General features: G+C 40.5%; 1 protein-coding gene across 5 annotated transcripts in view; it reads left to right on the top strand.

Moving 5' to 3' along the window:
- LOC122559582 (serine/threonine-protein kinase WNK1) overlaps positions 1-18,264 on the top strand; it is a 153,396-nt gene that overhangs the window by 6,811 nt on the left and 128,321 nt on the right. For all 5 annotated transcript variants that reach the window (XM_087997339.1, XM_043709299.2, XM_043709300.2 and 2 more), the window contains exon 2: positions 17,428-17,600. In XM_087997339.1, the coding sequence (XP_087853465.1) occupies positions 17,428-17,600 (173 nt within the window). The remainder of the gene's footprint in view (positions 1-17,427; positions 17,601-18,264) is intronic.

Genomic DNA, 18,264 nt, shown 5'->3' with positions numbered 1-18,264 from the left:
AAATTTGACAAAGAGGACTTCCCTTTAGTAAAAAACCATGTTCACTTGTTCTAAGCATACTATATTTCCTTAACCAAAGATTCTAACGTTTTCTGAATGCCTGAAGTGAGTCTTGATATGTTGAACCAACCTGTTCAAAGATGTTGTTATTACACAACTGTAAAACAGGTGGGACTTGAAACTAGGTCTCGTAACTCAGTTAGGGTCGTTACCACTATGCAACAAAAGCCCTACATACTACCTGTAGCTCAATACTTTGTCCCTCCCTCCTTCCTTGAAAAGTAGTGCTCTCTGATATTTATGATGCAAGCACTACCTTTTTTCTCATAATATTTCTTGTGATGGATTAGAGGATGCTGTGTACAGGCCATTCCGCTGTCATGTGGGTTTGCACAACAACGCATTCTTCATCTTATAGAAGAACTACCTGTAACTGAATATGTGGTGAGAGACATTGACCTAAGTGTGTAGTAATTGGCCTATTTGGAAAAGTGAATAATGCTGAAGTACGTTTTGGCTTCTGTTTCTTGGGAACCAGGTTATGGACAGAATTATTATCTGTTCTGGGTTGGTTGTTTTATAAGGACAGGAATGTTGTGGCATGTGATGCATAATAATATATTATGTTGCTTGATCCTTTTAAGGCCACCGATTCCAGTTGCCACTAAATTACTGTTACTTGTGTTCATGGAGTTTAATTGCTGTTCAGCTACTTGTATAAAACAAATGTTGATCAGACAATTACATTTCTAAACTTCTGTGGTACATTGCATGACATGAGTGTTTTTATATAAATGCAAGTAGGATGGAGAACTGTGACAGGATACACAATTTATAAAACACCACGGTAGGATAGTGAAGATGATGTTTGGTATGCTTACCTTTATTGTTCAGTGCATTTGAATACGGGAGTTGGGAGGTCATGATTTGTGGCTGTACAGAACATTGGTTAGGCCACTTTTGGAATATTGTGTTCATTTCTGGTCTCCTTGATATAGGAAGGATGTTGTTAAATTTGGGAGGGTTCAGAAAAGATTTACAAGGATGCTGCCTGAGTTGAAGAGTTTGAGCTACAGGGAAAGGCTGATTAGGCTGTGTTTTTTTTTTCCTCTAGAGCATTGGAGGCTGAGGGGTGACCGTAGAGATTTTTAAAATCATGAAGGGCTTGGATAGAGTGAATAACCAAGGTCTTTTCCCTGGGGAGTCCAAAGCAGCATAGGTTCAGGGTGAGAGGGGAAAGATATAAAAGAGACCTAAGGGGCAATTTTTCTCACACAATGGTGCATCAATGGAATGAGTTGCCAGAGGAAGTGGTGAAGGCTGATACAATTAAGACTTTTAAAGGACATCTGCATGGGTGTATGAATAGGAAGGGTTTGGAGGGATAAGGGTCAAATGCTTGTAAATGGGACTAGAATAATTTCTGCTATCTGGTCGGCATGGACGCGTTGGACAGAGGGTCTGTTTCCGTGCGAGTTCATCTCTATGACTCTAATTACTTTTCGTGAGATCTTGTGAGATTCTGCTCGTAAGTACATTGTGACAAAAAATGTTATTTTCAGCCAGTGATCAGGCTTTCCAGAAGGAAAATAATTGCAATACTACACTTTTATTACCGTCACTGTAGTTTTGACCTCTCTCTTTCAGTCTGGATTTTGACTGTACAGTAAATGTTAAATGTACATTTTAAAATATGGGTGTAATTATTTGGTAAGGTTGAAGCTATCAACCATTAGTCTGAGTCATTGAGATGTAGGAAACAGACTATTCGGGCCAACTTGTCCATGCTGATCAGGTCCCTTTTTTTAAATCTTTCCCCTCACTCCAAATCTACGCCCTTTTCTGGACTCTGCTAACCCAGGGGAAAGATCTTGTCTACTTGTTCATGTCCCTCTGAGTGCATAAAGGAACTATGAGCAGCAGAAGAAAAAGTCGATACAGCATATTCAAGAACAATGCGTACCTGATAAACAGTCCACAGATTTTTAAAAACAAACCCAAACAAGAAGATACAATGTACCCAGTGAGTCTAGCCACGCTACCATCTATCAAAGACATCTCTGAGATGACTACAGACTACTCTGACCCCTTGGCAACATGGTAACCCACAAATGTACCAACACACAAACAGCTACTGATGAACCTAAAGAACCCTGCAACACCAACCAACAAATTGAATGTCATATGCAAAATACCTTGCAAGGACTGCAACAAATACTACATCGGAGAGACAGGCAAAAAAGTAGCCACCAGGGTACACAAGCACCAACTCGCTACCAAAAGACATGAACCACTATCACTGGTATCCTTACACACAGACGAAGGAGGGCACCACTTTGACTGAGAGAACGCATCCAACCTAGGACAGGCTAAACAGACATGCATAGGAATTCCTAGGGACCTGGCATTCAAACTGGAATTCCATCAATAAACACACTGATTTGGACCATTTACCAACCTCTGAGAAAAAGAACCGGAAATGATATCACCTCCTTAACAGACCAAGACACCTATAGAAAGTGGGACAGAACAGCAGCGCTTCAATGGTGGCTCACTGATGTTTACTTAGCTTGATGACGAAATGTCTGAACAAACCTACCAGCTCAGCGAGCAAGCTTACAATCTGAACCTCAACCTGAGCTACAAATCTTCTCAAAAATTGCAGGTTTCCTTGCCCATGTTTAACCTGAAGCCATGAGACCTCATGGGGTCTGGAGTCAATGTTGAGGAGTTGCAGAGCAACTCCCTCCCGAATGTACACTACTGTGCTGTCACCTCTGCTGGGTGTGTCCTGCTTGTGGGACAGGACTTCACCAGGGATGGTGATGGTCTTTATAAAAATCATGAGGGCATGAACAAGATAAGTAAACTAGATCTTTACATTAAGGTATGATTCCATGAATAACTGTTGTGACAATGCCGTGGCTTTGACGTTATTTTGTTCTGTTTGTTTTTGAGGTTTTAAGGCTGGTATTGAGCAGTCTATTGGGAAAGTCTGTGAAGTAAATAGTTTGTGAGGCCTTGAGCTTTTTTAACGTTGGAACATTAGAAGCAGGTTGAGTGTGTGAGGTCAAGCTCACTCAGAACCAGGATTTTTTGTTAGCTTTCAGCAGTTGCTGTTGGGGTCTTTGAGAAATAATAGCTTTTACTTATTCAGTTACAGCCAAAAGCTGGGGATTCGCTGCCTGCTGTGGGAGTTGCATGTGAGACATCTATATTCTGAATTTGTCTTTTGTTAAGGGTGTGTTTCTGGGATGTTGTTGCATTGGAACAATTAATTAGCAATAGTTGCTGAATTATTATTCTGTTACATTTTCCAAGAGAGGTTATTCCAATTCCTTCCTTTGTTTGTCTGTATTTTAACTGCACTGGATGAATAAAGTGTGTTTTACTTTAAATCCAGTAGTTTGATCAATTACATCTGGAATACAACACTTACATTTACCTTCAAAATAAGAAATCATTAGGGTCTAGACTACCTTCTGAATACTTTGAGGAGGTTTGGTCTGGTCAGTAGCACTGTCAGGCTGTTGCTTGACGAGTCTGTGAGACAGCTCTCCCATAATTGGCACTAGACCCCGAATGTTAAGGAGGACGTTTAGGGTCAAGAGGGCTATTTCTGTTGTTGTCTTTTCCGGTGCCTGAGACGACGCCAGATGGTTTATCCTGTTTTCAATTTTGTTGAATTGTTCTTGTTGTCTTGTCCCCCTTTCTTTGCTTTTCTTTCTTGTTCTAGTTGTACCCTTGCTTTTTTGCCATAAGACTCTGAAGTATAGTTTAATGTTCTGATGCGAGCAGTGTTGGGCAGGTGACTCGCATCTTGAAGATTTTAACAGGTTTTGTCAAAGAATTCAGAGCTAGATAGGTGACATAATGGCTGTCACTAGTGGGGGGTAAGAGCATCTGGTTTTTTGAGGAATTTTAGGAATGCATTTACATATTGGCATTGTAGGCAATGCTTTTTTACACCGTTAAGTGTGCTGGACCTGAATTTTCTTCTTTGCTCATGAGCATGTCATATCTGAGGCCTACTGTGCTTGGTTTGCATGCGAACCTCCAATTTAGGACACTTGACAAGGGAGACATTGTGAATCCGTGAGCAAGGTGAATGGGACTTGATACAAATTAGGACATGGAAAAGGCTTGGATGAGCTTAAAGTTTTGCAGGTTGTGAAGTCTGAAGCCAGCAGGCAACATTAGAGCGGTTGACCTGAGCGGTAACGAGGCTGTGAATTATCATAAATTAAAATTATCTATCAGCATTTATTGTCAGGTAATCTTTGTCCACAGTTATCAAGATTTTCCTATGTCGAGCTGTTGGAGTCTTTGCTTATTTACACATCAACTTTTATTTAGCTTAGTAAACTGTCGCCGAAGAGGTATGTTATTTCCTTCAAATACAACTGTGTGGAGTATAATTCTATTGATTGCTTGCATGTACTTAGCATAGTGTAAAAGTCGCATTTTGTAAAGTGTTAGATATAGAACATTACAGACACTTCGGCCCTTGATGTTGCATTGACCTGTGAAACCAAGCTGAAGCCCATCTAACCTTATACTATTCCATTATGATCCATATGTTTATCCAGTGACCATTTAAATTCCCTTAATGAAGGCTAGTTCACTACTGTTGCAGGCAGTGTTCAGAAGCTTAAGCTGAACTAGCCATATAAATACTGTGACTACAATGGAGGTCAGTTTCTGGGAATCCTGCAGTGAGTATGTCCTCTCCTGACCCCCAAAGCCTGTTCATCTAGAAAGCACAAATCAATCATGTGGAAGAATAATATGTATCTCCAACAACACTCGAAGCTTGACACCATTCAGAAAGCAGCCCACTTGGCACCATATCAGTAAATATTTATTTCCCTGACGTGTTGTTCAGTTGTAGCAGTGCACCTACAAGGAGCACTGCAGAAATTCATCACGACTGCTTAGTCAGAACCTTCCAAACCTTAGACCAGTGCGATCTCATGGTACATGGCCATTAGATACATGGGAGCACTAACATGTGCAAATTGCCTTCCAAACCATCTACCATCTTGATTTAGAAATATATTGCCGTTTCTTCACTGCCACAAGGTCAAAATCCTGGAACTTGATCTGTACCGTGTTGTTCCCATGCCTTCACCAAATGGACTGCTGCAGATCAAGAAGTCAGCTCACCACCACCATATTGAACGTAACTAAGGATGGGCAGTAAATGCTGGTCCAGCCAGTGACACCGCATCCCATGAATGAATTGGAAACAAAATCACGCATATCTCATGTACGTCAGCACGTGAAAATTCCCTTCTTTATTTACCAAGAATTTTAGCGTAGCATGGTGGCTCAGTGGTTAGCACTGCTGCTGTTCAGTGCCAGGGACTTGGATTCAGTTCCATTCTTGGGTGACTGTGTGGATTGCCTCTTCGTGGTTCAATTTCCTCCTACAATCCAAAGGTGTGCAGGTTAGGTGGATTGGCCATGCTAAATTGCCCATAGTGTCCAGGAATATGCAGGCTAGGTGATTAAGCCATGGGAAATGTAAGATTACAGGGTCTGGCTGTGATGCTCTTTGGAGAGATTGTGTGATCTCAATGGGCCAAATCGCCTGCTTGCGCACTGTAAGGAATCTCAGCTTCCTCCCAAGTCATTGATGCTGTATGGCCATCAGTGGTCAGCTGCTTCCCCATTGCTCTGTATGGAGTCTGTTTCTAAATTGTACCCTGTGTCGCCTTTCATTTTTCAATTTCAAATCTCACTTATTGCACTTGCCTCTTTTTTTAAAAATCAATTTTATTCTTAATAAAATGACCAAGTTTGAGATTCCTATCCCAATACCCAAGGACCTCCTTCCCAAAATCTCCCAACATTCGAACAGCTCTTTCTGCTTCTGCTTTTGTCTCTGGACCAAGATCTTTGCCTTTACTGCTGTCTGTGTCGTTTTGCAAGTCCTGCACCTTTTTTAAAAGCATCAAATTAAGTGCATAGGTATTTATTAAATGCACATTAGCTGTGATTATTTTTTGAGCTTATTACTCAGTTTGATACTTTATATTTAAAACTTCAACAGTGCTAACTTATGCCACCGGTCCTGATAATATCTGGTATGAAATAGCAGACTCTTTGTCTCAACATGATCAGGCCACAGAAGATTTGCTATTTAGTCCTGTGTTTATTACATTCAAGTAAATGTAATCCTCCACTTTGACAGTTTTTGTGGTTCAGCGATATTGGAAAATAGCAGGTTAGAACTTAAATGTCAAGTGACCAATCAAATCAGAAGCATGTAAATTGGTGAGAAAGTTATCAAGAGCATCAATTTTAAAAATGTTGTGGAAAAAGCCAATTGTAAATCTTTAGTTAGAAGAATCAAGGGCAAAAATGAATTAATGAATGTAAAGAAAAAAATACTAATTTTTGCCCCCTCTAACAATTAATCCACATCAAATTCTGGTTAATGGTGGGGAGTTTGAAAGTTAACTGCAGAAAAAGACACCACAAACATCATATGCTTGATGGGATAGGGGCCCAACACCTTAGTACAAGAGAAGGCTGAGATGTTTCCTCAAACAGACATGCTTATTGGATGATCTATCTTGGCATCTTCTCAAAGTCACCACTACTGAAGATGCCAGTCTCCACTATGATTCACTCCACAAGATATCAAGATGTGGCAAAGGCCATAGGATATAAGAACATCTTGGCTATATTTTGACAAATTTGAGCTGCATCAAATCTGTGCCACTAGCTAAGCTGTTCCAGTATAGCTACAATATTGGCGCTTCTGAAGTGGGAAGTTATCCTGTCCCCAAAATGCAAGTTAAATCAAATATGGACAAATCAAACTTAAAATTTCTTGATCATCAGGAAAGTGATAGGTTTTAAACAAAGTATAAACACAAGGATAGCTTTGGCAAAATAACAGAATTCTGTCTGTAATTTCTTTCTTGATTGCCTTAAAATATTTACTGTTAAGCTTCAGCCTATCTCACTTCATGGTTTGTGAGAGCTTGGAGCGTGCAAATTGGTTGCTATATCGCCTTTGTTGCGACAGTGACTATGCTTAAATTGATTCTAAAGCACTTTAGGGTGTGCTGTGATTATGGAAGGTGTTACGTGAATTCAGATTTTTTTTGTCAAAGCTGTAATCTCTCCTAAAAGATTGTAGTAATGACAACATTCATGTTGGAAGTTTGATAATGTTAATGTGAGCTTTGAAAGGAAGGATTGTAGAGTTAAACATGGCAGCATAGTTGAAAACTACTCTCATCCTTTTGACATGTCCTGTGAAGTATGATTCCTAGGTACTGTTAGATGTGGGGTGGTTGGTTTTGGTGAGGTCAACATTTACTGTCCATCCCACTGCCATTCAGAAGATGGTGAGCAGTTGTCTTGAATTGCTGCAGTTCACGTGATCTAGGTGCAGTCGCAGTTCTGTTAAAATGTGGTGCAGGATTTTGTACAGCTTGGAGTGGAAGTTCATTTGGTGGTGTTAGCATGCATTTGCTGCTCTTGTTCTTGATAGTTGTGGCTCAAGTTGCACCACATTTTCTTTTGAGTGTAACCTTCTGCTCTCCCGGCTCCCCACCTTGTTTTCTTCCGTAGATTTTGTTTTTCAGACTTTGACAATTTTTCTTTTTTTCCTCCACAAATCCCCACTTTGCTCTCAAAGTTACAGTACCAGTGAAATTGTGGCAAAGTTACACACACTGATTCCTCATTTAAGGTTCTACTTGCATTGTTGACAAGTCCAACGTTTAAGGGAAAACAGTGAAGCAAATCAGATTTTCTCATGACAATGGATAAACTTAATATAGATTCCATTGTACGCTTCCTGTCCAAAAAAAGTTGAGCTGGTACATTCTTGAAGGGAATAGCTTTTAGAATAAAATTTTTAGATGTAAGAACTGAGTGTGAATTGGAATGCCAGTAATGCTGGTGAAGCACATTCAGTCGTCTTCCTGGTTTGTGATCAGACTCCATCTAGTGGCAGAGAGTATTGTTGTTTTTGGCAGCAGCTGAAGGAGTTTAGTGGCGTCGAAACTGGGATGTTAAAAGCATACGTGACGGAAATGGGAAAGGAGATGATATTTGTGGTAATCTACCATCACTAACATCCCCAGCATAAGAGTGTTATTTAATTTCGCATCCTGGGCCTGTAAGCTGTTACTGTTCAGTGGAATTGGGTCATTAAATTTGAATAGCACTGAATTGAGTTGTTCCCCTCAGAGCTGATTTAAGCAAAGAAGATTTTCAGCAAGGATTGTACAGGTTAGGGACTAGGAATAGTAAGGTGAATAAGCCTTTAAAAGCAAATGGTAATAGAGTCACAGATGTACAGCATGGAAACAGACCCTTCGGTCCAACCCGTCCATGCCGACCAGATATCCCAACCCAATCTAGTCCCACCTGCCAGCACCCGGCCCATATCCCTCCAAACCCTTCCTATTCATATACCCATCCAAATGCCTCTTAAATATTGTAATTGTACCAGCCTCCACCACATCCTCATACACGTACCACCCTCTGCGTGAAAACGTTGCCCCTTAGGTCTATTTTATACCTTTCCCCTCTCACCCTAAACCTATGCCCTCTAGTTCTGGACTCCCCGACCCCAGGGAAAAGACTTTGCCTATTTATCCTATCCATGCCCCTCATAATTTTGTAAACCTCTATAAGGTCACCCTCAGCTTCCGACGCTCCAGGGAAAACAACCCCAGCCTGTTCAGCCTCTCCCTGTAGCTCAGAGATCCTCCAACCCTGGCAACACCCTTGTAAATCTTTTCTGAACCCTTTCAAGTTTCACAACATCTTTCCAATAGGAAGGAGACCAGAATTGCACGCAATATTTCAACAGTGGCCTAACCAATGTCCTGTACAGCCGCAACATGACCTCCCAACTCCTATTCTCAATACTCTGACCAATAAAGGAAAGCATACCAAACGCCGTCTTCACTATCCTGTCTACCTGCGACTCCACTTTCAAGGAGCTATGAACCTGCACTCCAAGGTCTCTTTGTTCAGCAACACTCCCTAGGACCTTACCATTAAGTATATAAAGTCCTGCTAAGATTTGCTTTCCCAAAATGCAGCACCTCGCATTTAATCTGAATTAAACTCCGTCTGCCCATCTGGTCCAGATCCTGTTGTAATCTAAGGTAACTTTTTTCGCTGTCCACTACACCTCCAATTTTGATGTCATCTGCAAACTTACTAGCTGTACCTCTTATGCTCACATCCAAATCATTTATGTAAATGTCAAAAAGTAGAGGACCCAGCACCGATCCTTGTGGCACTCCACTGGTCACAGGCCTCCAGTCTGAAAAACAACCCTCCACCACCACCCTCTGTCTTTTACCTTTTGAGTCAGTTCTGTATCCAGATGGCTAGTTCTCCCTGTATCCCAGGAGATCTAACCTTGCTAATCAGTCTCCCAGGGGGTACCTTGTCGAATTCCTTACTGAAGTCCATATAGATCACATTTACTGCTCTAACCTCATCAATCTTCTTTGTTACTTCATCAAAAAACTCAATCAAGTTTGCGAGACATGATTTCCCACGCTCAAAGCCATGCTGACTATCCCGAATCAGTCCTTGCCTTTCCAAATACGTGTACATCCTGTCTCTCAGGATTCCCTCCAACTACTTGCCCACCACCGAGGTCAGGCTCACTGACCTATAGTTCCCTGGCTTGTCCTTGCCACCCTTCCTAAACAGTGGCACCACATTTGCCAACCTTCAGTCTTCCGGCACCTCACCTGTGACTATCGATGATACAAACATTTCAGCAAGAGGCCCAGCAATTATTTCTCTAGCTTCCCACAGAATTCTCAGGTACACCTGATCAGGTCCTGGGGATTTATCCACCTTCACCCGTTTCAAGACATCCAGCACTTCCTCCTCTGTAATCTGGACATTTTGCAAGATGTCACCATCTATTTCCCTACAGTCTATCTTCCATATCCTTTTCCACAGTAAGTACTGATGCAAAATATTCATTTAGTATCTCCCCCATTTTCTGTGGCTCACTGGTCTAAAGTTCCCTGGCTTGTCCTTGCCACCCTTCCTAAACAGTGGCACCACATTTGCCAACCTTCAGTCCCCTCAAAGGCCGCCTTGCTGATCTTTGAGGGGCCCTATTCTCTGAGGAGAAAGTGAGGTCAGCAGATGCTGGAGATCAAAGTTGAAACTTTATTGCTGGAACAGCACAGCAGGTCAGGCAGCATCCAAGGAACAGGAGATTCGACGTTTCGGGCACAGGCCCTTCTTCAGGAATCAGAGTGGAGGATCCGGAGGGAGGTCCGTTGCTGGAGGCTGCAGATTTGTTGCAGGTACTGGTAGTCCTGGTTGGGTCCAAATTGTGTTGGTCGGAAGGTGATCTGGAGTCCATGGGGGATCAGTCGGTTCCGTAGGCAGGTGCTGAGAAAGGAGATATGGCTGTGGTAACGAGTCTGCTTCAGAATGTGGCTGAAGAGCTTCTGTGCAGAGGAGATGACCTGGGGTGTGCAGTGAGAGAGGGACTCACTGAAATCTTTGTAGAGAGAGGCAGAGAGCTTCTTCAAGGAAGGCATCCTTGTAAGAGGATTCGCAGTAGGTTGAAATCTTCGAGGAGAAAGTGAGGTCTGCAGATGCTGGAGATCAAAGTTGAAACTTTATTGCTGGAACAGCACAGCAGGTCAGGCAGCATCCAGGGAACAGGAGATTCGACGTTTCGGGCACAGGCCCTTCTTCAGGAATCCAAAAGCCCTATTCTCTCCCTAGTTACCCTTTTGTCCTTCATATATTTGTAAAACCCCTTTGGATTCTCCTTAATTCTATTTGCCAAAGCTATCTCATGTCCCCATTTTGCCCTCCTGATTTCTCCCTTAAGTATAGTCCTACTTTCTTTATACTCTTCTAAGGATTCACTCGATCTATCCTGTCTGTACCTGACATATGCTTCCTTCTTTTTCTTAAGCAAACCCTCAATTTCTTTAGTCATTCAGCATTCTCTATACCTACCAGCCTTCCCTTTCACCCTGACAGGAATATACTTTCTCTGGATTCCTGTTCTCTCATTTCTGAAGGCTTCCCATTTTCCAGCTGTCCCTTTACCTGTGAACATCTGCCTCCAGTCAGCTTTCGAAAGTTCTTGCCTAATACCGTCAAAATTGGCCTTTCTCCAATTTAGAATTTCAACTTTTAGACCTGGTCTATCCTTTTCCATCACTATTTTGGTAACATGAAAAGGGTATGTATTTATTCTTACTAAAATAATATTCTAACACTTCCACTGAACTAATGAAGTGAGTTCGTCACTATAGCACAGACTTTACTCAAAGTAAAATGTTATCTCCATTTTGCATGCAGTTTACCTTGCTAACAGTGATTCACAGTTTCATTGAAAAGACATTAAACCAAGTTAGCAATGTTATTCTGACTTAATATGTAATTCAGATTTAGAATATTAATTATTCTGTATGCTTTATTGCTAGACATGTGTTAAATGTTGGATGATTTTATCTAATTGCTGACCTGAGGAGCAGAAATAGAAAAGCCAGGTTTCCTTGAAGTTCAACTTAGAACCTCTGCAGTGGAGTCACCAAGAGTGTGGCCATTATTTTTACTGACAATGTTTTGGTTTATGTATAAACTAACATATTTAGCCTCCGCTTTGCTCACATTTTAAAAAATGAAACTTACACTTTAGTATGTTTGACCCATTCAGGTTGTTTCAAAGTACTGTGCAGGTAGTGAATTACTTGTTTTTTGCATTGAATATTTACTCTACTCTGCAAGTCAACATGGCAGCTAATTTACAGGTGCCAAGGTGTCAAAACTTCAGAGTTTTTGGTTGAGAGATAAATGTTAGTTGCGCATTGGGAGAGCTTAAAACTGTCATGGTAGGTTTTGAAATTCACATGAGTAGGGAGAAAATGCCTTGGTTTAAAGTATCAAATGAGAAACAACTCTGACAATGCAGCATATATTGTAATTTAAAAAAAAAGAATTTTGTTTATTTCAGAGGCATTTGTATTAACTTTAGTGATTCAAGCATTTGAAGTTTGAATAGCAGCCTTATGAATATTGTCAGAGCAGGAATTGGCCCTTTGAGTCTGCTCTGCCATTCAATGAGATCAGAACTAAGAATTTGTGTTGCAGACGTTTCGTCCCCTGTCTAGGTGACCTCCTCAGTGTTTGGGAGCCTCCTGTGAAGCGCTTCTGTGATCTTTCCTCCGGCATTTGTAGTGGTTTGAATCTGCCGCTTCCGGTTGTCAGTTCCAGCTGTCCGCTGCAGTGGTCGGTATATTGGGTCAAGGTCGATGTGCTTATTGATTGAATCTGATTAGAGTAGAGAGTGATTGAGCTCGGACATCAGCACACAGGAATATCGAGAGAGACCAAGGTTCAAAATCTTACCTCGTTGGCCTGTCTGTCTCAAGACACTGATGTCCGATGTTTCGGGCAGCTGCTGACACCATCCGATTGTAACGATCCTGCCAACTACACAAATATTGTCGTCCTGTTCCCCCCCCCCGCCCTGTTGAAGCAAAACACTCGGACTTTACTTCCTTAACTGTGGATTCTTATTTGATCGGAGTCATGCTTGTTTCACAAAAATCAGACCTGCCTGTTTATACCCTATACACATTCTCAACTTCACCGACCCATCAGCTATATGTCAGTGGCAAAACCTGCCTTTGTAGAGAGCATGGTGGCTAAATGGTTAGCATTGCTGCCTCACAACATCAGGCTCCTGGGTTCGATTTCTGCCTCTGGTGACTGTCTGCCTGTGTGGAGTTTGCAGGGTCTCCCAGTGTCTGTGTGGGTTTCCTCCAGGTGCTCTGGTTTCCTCCCACATTCCAAAGATGTGTAGGTCAGGTGAATTGGCCATGCTAAATTGCCCATAGTGTTAGGGGTAAATATATAGGGTAGGGGAATGGGTCTGGGTGGGTTCTCTTTGGAGGGTCGGCGTGGACTTGTTGGGCCGAAGGGCCTGTTTCCATACTGTAGTGAATCCAATCTAGACACCTGCTGGCTCAACCATCTGCAGTGTGGCGTCTCTCCACCCGCACACCCCTACCCCCGCCAATCGCTGCTTGCACAGACAGCAGCTTTAACAGCCAGTGTGGGTGGATAACTTGGTTTTAAAAAGTGTAGGAATTCCTTCCGCAGTCATTGGTATAGGAGACAGTCCTCTTCCTTTTCAGTGCCCACAACAAAAAATACAAAGAAATAACAAAAATGAATTGCCAGTGTGAGTTATAGATGCAAATATAGTTACAAAATTTGAAAACCCATTTGAACAAGTACATGAATAGGAACAGTTTAGAGGGAAATGGGCCAAATGCAGGCAAAAAGGACTCGATGAGTTTGGGAAACTTTGGCATGGATGAATTGGACTGAAGGATCTGTTTCTGTCCTGTATGACTTATGACCTACACATCTTTGCTTATTTATATATTCCAACAATGAAGGACCTTGCAATGAAGGTCAACATTCCATTTATCTTCCTAATTATTTGTTAAGTTGGGAGGACGTAGTTTGGGATAGGTTGAAAGTAGATAATGCATTATAGTCACAAACATGATGGATCATCTTTGTGGTTTTAGTTAATGCTGTTATGTGCGGAGAAGTTTTTGGGGTGGAGAGTGTTCTTTGCTGAATCAAATCTCGTGGCCTCTTCATCCAAAACCATTTTTATTGGGAACTATTTTGGGGAGGGTCTCCTCGAAGATTGGTCAGCAGGTGGAGGCTCTGACAGGTGCATGGTCTAAAGGCTCAAGGAGTGGAGTAAGTGAAATAGTGTGGCCTGTGTTTTCAAGAGTTTTGAGTCAGATGAGATGATTTGGGTTTAGGTGGCATCAGTGGTGAGAATGATTAACTCCTCTTCCACCCCTTTATCCTTTCCCATTTTTGTCTACTCCAGAGTAGCCTCCTGGTTCTTCGTTCATTGTGTGTCAGTGTTATTATAATGCACCTGTATTTTGAAGTGCAGTTATTGTTCTAATGTATGAAATGCAACATCCCAATCTGCAGAAAGCAATCTCCCATAATTTACAATGGGGTAGCATTTAGTATTGTTTTTCTTTGATGCATAAAGGTTGCCAAGGAGACTGGGGAGGACATTTGTGTCTAAAACTGTCCCTTCAAACAACCTAGTAACTTAGTATGCAAACCACCATTGTGTCCGCAATCTTGAACTCTGGTTGAATCCATGAACTCTGGCTTATCAGTACCATAACTCTAATTTTCCTGTCATCTGTGCAAATCCCATGATATCCTTATTTAACCAAGATCTGTTAATTTTGATCTATCAGACAGGAAAGTGGGGTTGAGACCACCTTTAGATCAGCCATGATCTTCTTGAATTGCGGAGCAAGATTGAAAGACTGAATGTCTGAATCCTGCTCCTAGTCATTATTTATACAGTCTATAATCGTTTGGTCTACTATTTATTACCAGGCTCACAACATGGAGCAGTTTTATTGGCATTCAGCTGGGCACTCTTAAATGAACCAAGAACTAGTGTTGAAGAGACGTTTTCTTCTGACTGGCTATGTTGTGTATTGCAAATAATTTACAGATTGACTTGCTGAGTTTTGTTTTCAGCGTTTTTCAGTATTCCTGACGTAAGTTTTTCCCAAGAAAACTGAACTGAGTATCAAAATGTTTGTTTTCAGTTGGGAATTTCCTTTCTCAAGGAAGGAGTGATAGAATACAATAAGCTATTTTTCATCTATACAGATTTTTTTGTGCTCCTTTAGGTGGGATATGAAGTAATGTTGAAGAAGAACTTGATTGTGAATAATGCAAGACAGCTCAATAATAATTTGACATTAATTGTATTTTGTTCATGCAACGTGGGCTTGACTGGCAAGGCTACTGTTTGTTGCTGGTTCCTAGTCATCCTTGGAAAAAGATTTCATAATATGTATTAGAGTGGAGCTCTAGTAAGGAAGTACTGTTTAGAAATGTTGATTTCAATTGTAGTGTTTTTTTAATTTTTAGGGAAATGAAAAATGGTTTTGAATGATACAGTAATGGTCTTGCATGATATTTCATCAGCTTTCCAGATGTTTGTAAAAACAATTAAAGCACTGCAATTATATTTTGGAACACAACAATGAACACAAACCCTGGAAACTTAGCATGAAAAATGTGATTGGATTTTCTAATTATGACCTTTATGACTCAAACTGTGGTTTAAAAGGGAGTTTTGGATTTATATTCAATGTAGTGGAAGTAGTTGATTTTAAAAGTGTGCTCACCACCATTATGAGACTGAGACTAGAAATAGATTTTGTTGCAGGCAGCTGTGGTTTGTTTTCTTACCAAAATATAGCCAGCTGAAGAATAAAGTTAACCAAACTCTCTGAATATGTTAATTAATTCTTTAATACAAATATTTAGTTCTGACATTGGAAAAGAATTAACTAAATTAGTGGAGTGGTCCAAGGCAGAGAGGGGTAAGGGACTAAGTAGTTTCGAGAATTCAAGTGGCCTAGGGCCAAAAGCTTTACCGTGTTGTGGCAGGTACGTAAAGCTATCATCCCATCTGCAATTTTTGTTTGTCCAATATAGAGGACACAATTTTGTAATCAGTGACTACAATATATTGGTTTGAATGAAGTACAAATATTTTGTCTCACTTTACAGCATTAATGATCTCCTATCCTCTGTGCCTCATGATTTGTTCATTTATAATATCAGATTGTATTGTCAAATCAGGACATGCAATGCAAGCCCGACCTTGACCTTGATTTAAAAAAAAATGGAAGTATAATCGATTTATAATTTAGAAAACCTGACCAAATCAAACGGCACTAATCTGAGGAATAATGCTGGAATAAGTGCCCAGGTGACTGACTGTTGGAATAAAGTATGCAGATAACTTTCTGCTCACTGATGCTTCACAATGCCTGCAGCTTGGCCTTCAAGCTTATTAACTTTGAGCTGAAGCTCCTCAAACTGCAGACACTTAAATCAGAACAGTTGCCATAAATTGCAGTGGCAACTTGGAGCTCGCACATGCTGCAGTGGTGATACATCGCCTTTCCTACCATCTTTATTGTATTGATTTACATTTCTCTTTAATTTATAGTTCCCCTTTTCACTGGCTTCCCTTACTCCTAAAAGGTCCCATTGTGCGCACACTCCACTTGAGCAGAACTCAATGTGGACCTTAATAATCTATTTTCCATTTCAAAGTTAATCCTCAAAGTTTTGCCAAACTTAAGTTCCCTTCCATAAATCTGACTTGACTCGGCTTAAGCATTTAAGTTCCCTGCTACTTACACCTGTTAATAGATTCTAGTATTTTGCCTCCAAGTGATGAGGTGTACTGACCATGGCTCTTTGTTTTTTCCTTTCTCTCCCTTTTATATTGATGTAACATTTCCTACCTTACGTTCCTTGGGAACTGTCTTGCAATGTAAGAAGATTCAAAAATGAAACTTAATGCAATGATTCTCTCTGAAGTGGCTGATTATAAAATCAGGGCCTTGGTACTCTGGTGAAAGAGCAGCTCCGTGATCCTCTCGGACTGTGGTCACTGTACTTTATTTTACCCTGTATGTATTGTTTATTCATATTGATTTGTTTAAATTTCTCACACTTCTCAGTTCCAAATCTGTATTTTTATTTTGTCCTCTACCTTGAAGAGACACAATATATTTGTTTAATATATTTGCTATTTCCTTATGCCTCATTAGAGATAGAAAAAGGTAAATTATAATGTGCCTCTGTTTACTTTCACTAATATTTTTGTATGTCAGAACCTAGATAAAGTTGACTAATTTGTTTGTCTTTTATAAGTCTACTCTTGATTTCTTTTACTTTTCCGCATCACTTCCTTGACCTTTATAACATTTCTTGCTTTGATCCATCGACTGTATTTGACTGTTGTTCTTGACCATGGTTGGACCTTTTTAATGATTTAACTGATGTATTTATTAAGGGGAGATGATGGCCTAGTGGTATTATCACTGCATTCTTAATCCAGATATCCACATAATGTTCAGTGGACCCAGGTTCAACTCCTGCCATGGCAGATGGTGGAATTTGAGTTTAATTTAATTTTAAAAATCTGGAAGTGTGTGTCTCATGATGACCATGAATTTATTGTAACTTGTTAGAAAACCTTATCTGGTTTGTTAATGTCCTTCAGGGAAGGAAACTAGCTGAAATGTAACTCCAGCAATGGGGTTGCCTTTTGACTCAATTTAGGGATGGGCATTTAATGTTGGCCTAGCTAGTGCACCCTAACCTTGTGAACGAATTTTTAAAAGCTTGCAAATTGTTTGTTTGTTTCAGTGGTTGCCATTCATTGCTTGTCTATGTTGCATCTTATTGATTGTCAAGCACTTAAAAATTATAGATCCAATTAAATTTACATGTAGCTTTCAAAAAAAAAATTGCTTCTCAACACAGCCTTCATTATCACTATCGTATCATTAACAGGATCGAAAGTTGTCAAAGTCAGAAAGGCAAAGGTTTAAAGAAGAAGCTGAAATGTTGAAGGGCTTGCAGCATCCAAACATAGTCAGATTTTATGACTCTTGGGAATCAACTTTAAAGGGAAAGAAATGCATAGTATTGGTGACAGAACTGATGACATCAGGTACTCTGAAAACGTAAGTACAGTTTTTAAAAAATGTTTTGCTCTTCTCAACACTGCATTTCTAGTTCTTCTGTCTTTCTTCTTATGCTCTACCAACTCCCATACTCAAAGGTCTGAGTAATGAAGGCAAGTGTGCTAAATGCTTTCTTAACCACCCTGTTCATGTGATGCAAACTTCAAAGAATTATGTACCTCTGTTTTACAACACCACCCAAGGCCCTATCTTTAATCATGTAAGTCTTGACCTTGGTTGTTTTACCGAAAGATAATACCTCCCATTTAGCCAAATTAAGCTCTATCTGCTGATCTTCAATGCATTGACTCAACTGATCAAGATCTCTTTGCAATCTTAGTCTTTTTCACTAGCTACTATCCCACCAATTTTGGCGTCATCTCCAAACTTACTAATCATGTCTTGTATATTCTCATCCAAATTATTTATGTAAATGACAAACAAAAGTGGACCCAGTTTCGATCCCTGAAGAACACTGCTGGTAACTGGCCTCCAGTCTGCCATCATTCTGTCTCCTGCCATTAACCCAATTTTGTATCCAATTGGCACGCTTACCCTGAATCCCACATGATCTAACTTTATTAATTAGTCCACCACATGGAACCTTGTTAAAAAGCTTTACAATGTCTAGCACTCTGCTCTCATCAGTCGTCTTAGTTAATTC

The sequence above is a fragment of the Chiloscyllium plagiosum genome, unplaced genomic scaffold (genome assembly GCF_037043375.1).
Source record: "Chiloscyllium plagiosum isolate Xiang-an unplaced genomic scaffold, Cpla_swu_hap1 HiC_scaffold_19, whole genome shotgun sequence".
Lineage (NCBI taxonomy): Eukaryota > Metazoa > Chordata > Chondrichthyes > Orectolobiformes > Hemiscylliidae > Chiloscyllium > Chiloscyllium plagiosum.
Note: the sequence above shows the minus strand (reverse complement) of the source record. Positions and strands in the feature narration are given on the sequence as shown.